The sequence below is a fragment of the Suricata suricatta genome, chromosome 5 (genome assembly GCF_006229205.1).
Source record: "Suricata suricatta isolate VVHF042 chromosome 5, meerkat_22Aug2017_6uvM2_HiC, whole genome shotgun sequence".
NCBI classification, from domain to species: domain Eukaryota; kingdom Metazoa; phylum Chordata; class Mammalia; order Carnivora; family Herpestidae; genus Suricata; species Suricata suricatta.
In genome coordinates, this window is record NC_043704.1 from 131,575,584 (window position 1) to 131,583,626 (window position 8,043).

The 8,043-nt window shown below is 34.2% G+C and overlaps 1 protein-coding gene across 2 annotated transcripts in view; it reads right to left on the reverse strand.

Moving 5' to 3' along the window:
- The window catches only part of TBC1D5 (TBC1 domain family member 5), a 486,227-nt gene that overhangs the window by 329,920 nt on the left and 148,264 nt on the right, over window positions 1–8,043 (reverse strand). For both annotated transcript variants that reach the window (XM_029940340.1, XM_029940339.1), the window contains one exon: window positions 6,003–6,134. In XM_029940340.1, coding sequence (XP_029796200.1) covers window positions 6,003–6,099 — 97 coding nt within the window. In that variant the 5' untranslated portion in view covers window positions 6,100–6,134. The remainder of the gene's footprint in view (window positions 1–6,002; window positions 6,135–8,043) is intronic.

Below are 8,043 nucleotides of genomic sequence, written 5' to 3' on the forward strand. Positions count from 1 at the left end.
ATTAAAACATCAGTGATATTTTGCTGAACTCTGTTATTGAACTAATGAACGTACTGTATCTAAATATCTTCTTTTCTCCTTCCCTTCTATTATTACAATGAAAATAATGACCCTCTATGCATCCCTCCATCTTGGCTCTAGACTGCAAATTTCTAAGACTCTCAGACATCTCTTCCACTGATCCAAAATTTTTCCAGTACTAGCATAACCTTTCCCTCTATTCCTCATGCCAGGTTAGTACAGAGCACATGATTAGCTTACTTGTAAAAGAGTACTCAAGACTGTGCATTCTTGCAATTACAAAAAGCACTGTACTTCTCATTGTGACAATTACTCTTTCTTGTGCAGACTTCTATTTGCTGAAACCTTTAGCTAACCTTGGGCGGTTCTGTTTCTTTTCTGCTTAATATCTTGGCTTCTTTGACTCCATACTCTCCTAATTTTCCTACTACTTCTCCAGCCACTCTTTCTTAGTCTCGTTTACTGTACCTTCCTTTGCTACAAGGTCCTTAAACTGGCTTTCCTTAAGACCGCTTCCGGGTCCTCTTCTCATACTAAATGCTGTTATTGGGTGATCACAATCATTTACGCTGTTTTTTTTTTTTTACTACCACACTTAACCTGACAAGTTTTTACCTCCAGCCCAAACCTGTACACTAAGTTCTAGACTCATACATCAACATCTTCAGGATGACTTCATCTGAATGTCATAAGGCACTTCTAACTCACATCTGAAATTCACCTTACAATCTTCTCCGCCACCCCTCATTCTACCTGCACCACATAAAGTTCCTCCTTCTATAGCTCCCTATCTCAATCACAGATAGTGATTCTGTGACAGATAGTCACAGAACTAACTGGCCAACTGAGAAAATTGAATGTCACTTCAAACTTCTCATCCTTATCACTTCCTTATATCCAAATATCAAGTGCTGTTGATTATACCTACTAAATATTTCTCAAACATTTCCACTTCTCTCCATTTCCATTTCTCTACCTTCCCAGTATGGGCCACTATGATTTCTTACCTAGAAGACTGCAATGGCTTCTTCAACTGTAGCCATAATAATCTTTCTAAAATGTAATTCTGGCAATAAGATTCCTTCACTAGATTTCTTACTGTCCTCAGGATCAAGAAGCTTCCCAGCCCTGGTTATCAGTCTCATTTGTGGTCATTCCTCCTTTGAATGCGAGCCCCCAACCACATTGAAGAGGGCAGAGGGCCCGCACAAACCACATACTCTTTCCTCAGTGGCTAACAGCTACTCATCCTTCAGGTTGTGTCTTTTTTTTTTTTTTTTTTTTTTTTTGTGGGGGTGAGGGCAAGGAGAGTCAGGGCACAGTGAGCACAGGGCAGAGAGAGAAACGGAGTTCACCCAAAGCAGGGCTCAGGCTCACCAGAAGTGGGGGAAGGGCTTACCCAATGGGGTGCTCGTGCTCACCTGATGCAGGGCTTTAACTGACCAACTGTGAGATCATGACCGGAGCAAAAGGTGGATGTTTAACCCGTGAGCCATCCAAGCACCCCCTAGGTTGTGTCTTAGATACCACATCTTCCTTGACACACCACTACCACAAGTTTATGTTAAATTCCTCAACAATGTATTTACCGGAGCATACTATTGGTTACTTTCAGAAAGTACTTATCATTCTCCATTTTAACTGCCCATTTACTTTTCTCAGTCCCCCAATCCTAGCTATTAACCACTACAAATGGCATTCAGAGTTATGTTTATCTTTTCCAATATTTCATTTCCATCATTCAAAACACTGGAAGGTATACAGAAAGCACTCAAATATTTATTGGATGACAATGAACTCTAGAAGTGTTGCAAACTTAAGAAAAGCCTATACCACTACTGGTTGTTGATTCCACAATGTTTCATATGCAAAATAAGCAATATTTGTATAAATTGCATTAGTAAGTTTTATAAACCAAAAATTAAGAACAGTGTCTTCACAGAAGCTACATATATGAAGCATGTATGTTAAGTGTAAGCATACTGTAGTCTATGCTCCCATATTATGACCACGAATATCTAGAACAAATAATCATTTATTTCTTAGTTTTCCCTTGTTAAATAATGATGCCTATAGGTTAATAAGGGTATCATAGCTTGACCTTTATTTGCCAGAAAATTCTCTCCATTTGTTCCTTATGGAAATTTTGATTTGGGTCATAATGAAACAAAGCATGAAAGCAGTGAATTTTAAGAGAGATTTCAAAGAAGGTGAGGTCAATGAGACCAAAGGAAGGGAAGAGATTACACTGACTTTTGAACCCCTCAAGGAAAAAAAATTAAAGTACTAAAAAATCAGAGGATAAAACAGATTTCATATATTACAACTTAGGACAGAAAGGAGAAAGGTAGATGGGAAAAAAAGATACATGGAACAATTATTAAAGGAATTTAAGTAAGTGAAGGAATTTAGACTGGTAAAACACAATTCATTCACCTGTTAGTTAATTCAGTAGCGTCCGAGGGCCAACAGGTATACCATAGTCTCTGCCCTCATAAAGCTTAACTTAGACAAGAGACAAACAAACAATGAAACAAATAAATGTAGGATTACATTTAGGGATGAGTGCTATGAAGGAATCAAGAATAATGTCAGATAATAGCATGTGGGAAGGCCCAGAGTTTAGAACTGGCTTAGCACATCTGATCATGGCCAGACAGGCTACGCAGCCATGAACATCATGGTCAAGAGTTTGGATTTTATTATTAGTGCAATGGAAAACTGCTGAGAAGCTATAAGCCAGGAAAGGAAGATTTTTTTTTCCCCTCTCTAAAATGATTATGGCTAATTATAATTAGAGCAAAGGCAGGGTTTAAAGTGAGTGAGATAAGTTAGACAGCATATTATACTTTTGTCAGATACCTTCCCAAAACAAATTCATCTTTTATTCAAATCTAAATCCACTTCTACTATATGGAAAACAATATTAAAAATTATTATAGGGCTGCATCATTTTATTATATCAGCTTCAGTGAACTATTTTAACTAATACCAATTCATTCAGCAATAAAGCCAGGCACTCTCTCCTAGCTCTAAAATTCTATGATATTATAACAGGAAGAAAGGAAGATTGGGGACAAAAAGAAAATTACAAGAGTCAAAAATGGAGTAGGCAGGATATTCTGAATGTCTTGGATTTTTTCTTTTAGGTAGGTTACTAAATATTTTATCTATGAAAATAGAAAGAAAGCTTTGAAACAGATATTATATAAAAAGCATTACAGTAAGTAATTATCTGAATACTATAAAAGCTGTAAGTAAGAAGGCATATAAAGTTGAAGCTAAAAACTCTGGCAATATGTAACAAAGTGTTATTCTCAAGAGAAGAAAATGTTCTTTTCCTACATGCATAATCATGAATAGTTGAACAAACATTTTGGGTTTTTTTAATAGTTTCAACTGAATTACAGGTAAATTGCCAATTACTAATTAATACCCTTTGATCAAAGATTTTGAAATTTAAGGTAGTAAACTATATAAACCAATAGGGAACAAGAGAAAAATGTCACAATTTCTATGCTATTTCTCTTTCTGAAAAACAAAGTCCAGCAGTAAAAAGTTAGATTCCTTTGGAAAATTCTACATGTATACACCCAAACAGCTCTTTTTTCTGATCTCACCCACCTTCCTCCACCATCCATGAAAATAAACCAATGAGACACTGTTTTCTCTTTATTATTCCAATTATGTGACTATTATTATGTATCCTTTCCAGGATACTCAGGATCATTTAATTCAAAATATGCTGTTTCTTTATAAATGTTAAAATTTCAGTTTTGAGAAATTAAAGACTCATTTGTTTATTTATGGACTCTCTAAGAAGAACTAAAAACAAGACCAAAAACCCATGCCGTGCACACAGGGAAACCACTGATTAAGTCCAGGGCTTGACTACAACAAAATGAGTCCTCCATTTGCCATAAATTCCCTTGTGGGAAAAATGTGTAACAGGCTTCAAATATGTAGAGAACCCCATGAAATATATACATTAAAATAAACAAACATACTAGAAAGGTGATGATTCTTCAAATAAATATGACAACCCTATTAAAATGCAACACATGTTTTTCTGCTAAAAGGAAATCTAAGAAGATGAAATAGATGCTTCGTATAAAATATTTACATATACAATGCACAAAACCCACAACGGTTAGTAACCTTTATGGCTTTCAAGAACTAGATATTTACATATCATTCTTTCTGCATGTGCGTGTGCGTATGTGTGTTTTGTATATATTTTTAACAGTTGACAGCTGTTTTAGAGCATACAGAGATGCCAAGCTGAATGAGGGTCTTGATTACTTCAAGATTAGCTATCTAAAGTTTCTATTCATTTTAAGTGTTGTTAGTTGGAAGAGTCATTAGTCACTTCCTTGTCTCATAGAACATCAGCATACATTTACATTGTTAATGAACATTTGGGGTAAATGAATTAATGGCACTTTTAAACATCAATTCAGTCCTAATAACTTTGTATGTCATAGAAATGTTAGGCTAGGATATAAACGAAAAGCCTTTTCAGTAAAGGTAACTACTCATTCCTGCAAACAATAAAGGATAAAATTAATTTAAAATGTTTTTTAACCAGTTAAAAAAAATAGAACCTCAGTGTTTAATGAAGTAGGCCAGGAAAAATATGCACTTGGTGTGCGCGCACGCACGCACGCACACGCACGCACACACACACACACACACACACAATGTTCTAAAATAAGCATATAAATCGGAAAATTTTGGTGAAATTATTTTATATACTTGTCACAAAAATATTTATTTTTAAAATATTGACTTGTGAAATAATTTGAAGTACTTGTGAAATAATTTGACTTATCTACTTATTAGTGTTTCTTATAGGTATTGCATTAAAAAAATCACTAGGAAATACCACTGAAATATTTAAGATGCTGAAATGAAAATGGAGATGATGACAATTTTTTCATATGATCAAAACCTTGAACAACAGTCTTTTTGTGACCTTTCCATAAATCCACATATAAAAATAAAAAGTAAAATCAAAAAATAAGTTGTAAGGCAAATTATATCATTTTCATTGAAAACAATGGCATTTGTATGATGCAGAAGGCAGTAAAAATGCACAAAACACATAAATGCACTCCATAAAGTCAAGGCTTCATCACTAAAGAAATAACCACTTTAAAAATCAGTTGTTGTTTTTAAGTTGCCAAAACACAATAGCAGACCTTTATACCCATACAGGGAAAAAAATGTATCTGAAGTATACAAAACACATGTGAGTCACTTTGACTAATTATGATTTTTTAAAATAGATCTCATAATCCTGATGCATGTATTTCATGACCGAAAAATTACAAGTAGTTACTTGAGTCAGTGAATCAACCAAAAATAAGGATAAGGCTTTAGGAATCTGCATAAACAGCTTCCTTTTAAGATATCATAATATTACTAATATTGAGAAAACAACACAGAATTCTGAAACATACACATTTGATAAAGGGTAGACCCTGAATACAGTTTATTTTTAACAGTCTCTTTTTAACAATTTCAATGTATAGATCTTTAAAAGTAGGACACAAATTTCAATTAGTGAAAAAAAGAAAATCAGGCAAATCTTTATTCTACGATCAGGTCAACTTGCTTTAAAAAGATTAAAAAATCCCTGCAAAATCAACACCAAAAGCGCAGACTTCTTTAAAAGATGTTGGAAAAGGCCATTTTGATTTCAATATTCTTATGCTGAAGTAATTGTTTAAGTTCATGATTTTTTTTTAAAGAATGACAGTGCATTAAACATTTGGCTAAAGCTTCTGTCTATAATTAAAAGTTGATGTTTTGTGGTATTCATTAGTGTCAGAGTGCTCTCACCCATCCAGGCAAGTGTGCTTCAAGTTGCCCCACTCAGCTCCATCTAAAGAACTACTTAAGGAAGGCAGGCAGAGCGAACTGGAGGCTTCTGCTACATTTCCCAGGAACTACAGCATGTATCTGCATACAAAACTCACCTCCAGTCTTGTTTGAGTAACTTGACAAGGGGTCAAAGCCCACTTCTTGTTCTTCGGGCTGCAGAGGATGTCTAGTTTCAGATAAGGAATGATACATTGTGAGAACTGAACAATGTCACTGAAAGTGACTACCTGAAAGATGAAAAAAAAAAAAAAACAGAAAAATTATGCCTTTTCTTTTTGCTATGACTGGGAATAAATACAACATTGAAATGATTAAAGAGCATTACAGACATTAACGAGTTGTCCACAGGCTTCAGGGACTGTTACAACACATTGGCAGGAATATGCAAAGAAGTGAAAAGTGCCACATAATTTCCATTTCAATAATTTCTCCCCAAACCTGAACTTCCTTGGTAACTTTGACCTCAATGTTCAATCACACTTATTTTTAATAAACTTCTGCACAAAAAGTCAAACTGTAAATTAAATTACTATACTATAACATCCTTTTGTTTCACTGCCAAAATAATACACAGTTACAATAGAAACTTTCAAAATCCAGAAAATTTAGCAAACTAAAATCATTCATAATTGTATTAACTAAAAACACCCCTGCTGATATTTCAGATTATTACACATATCCTTTCTGACTTTGTTCTGGGCATTTAAAATATATTTTAATGTGATCTACCATGTTAAATATACTGATTATATAAATTATTGTGGGTATTTTCTACACCATAAAAAAAGACCATATGATAACTTCAAATGGATCCCTAGTATTCCATTAAATAGCTATAACAGTTTATGTAACCAATTCCTTATTAGTAAACAGAATGCTTTCAGTTGTTCACCACTATAAACAGTTTCACAATGAATGTCTTTTAGTAATATCTCTAGGTCACATCTATGATTACTGCCCTAAGATAAAATCTTACCACTGTCATTGCTGGACCAAAACATGTATTTAAAAAAATATTATATATTTTAGCAAATTATGCTCTAGAAAGATTTGTATACAGAAAAATTCATTCCCCTGGACCCTCATTAACAGTGGGAATGGGTAATTCATTTTATGGATAAGTGTGATAGTCAATTTTTACATTGCCTTTGCTTGATAACTAGTGAGATTACTGAAGATTCATATGCTTTATCTGACATTTATTAATTATCTTTTGTGGATGGAGTTTATTATTATCATTGTCTTCATAATTTATAAGCATGCTTCAAATATTAATATTAAACCTTTGTCATGTGATATAGGTATTTTTCTCAGACTGTGTCTGTCTTCAAATAACATGGTGTTTCTGTGACATAAGTAACTTTCGCATTTCTACGCACACAAATACACCTATATCTCCTTTATGGCTTCTACCTCTGGTATTATTATGCTTAAAAAGGCAAGATTATATAAATAACCACGTATTTCTTAAACTGCTTTGAAGGTTTTCCTCCTTGATTCTAATTTCTATAGACAATGGCAATTTAAGCAAAGGTGTTTTTAATTATTTAAAAATTTTTAAGCTACATTACTTCTAAATTTTCTATGTCTATGAGTTACAAACAGATAACCTTCTCAAGTCATAATCTTCCAAAAATATAAATTGGGCTCTAATTTTCATCCAAAATAATGTTAACACATGAAATTTTAAGTTTCAAGAGAGGGGAGACAGGATAGGAAGAATAAATGAAAAATGATGGAAAACAAGCCCAACCAAAATGAGTGTATCATTTTATAGGATTTGGGCACACCCTCGAGGTCCATCCACTTTGCTACAAATGGCCATAATTCATTCTTTCTCATTACCATGTAATACTCCATTGTATATGTAAACCACATCTTCTTGATCCATTTATCAGGTGGTGGACATTTAGGCTCTTTCCATGATTTGGCTATTGTTGACAGTGCTGCTACGAACATTGGAGTACATGTGCCCCTATGCATCAGCCCTTCTGTATCCCTTGGGTAAATCCCTAGCAGTGTTATTGCTGGGTCATAGGGGAGTTCTACTGATAGTTTGAGGAACCTCCACACTGTTTTCCAGAGTGGCTGCACCAGTTTACATTCCCATCAACAGTGTACGAGGGTGCCCGTCTC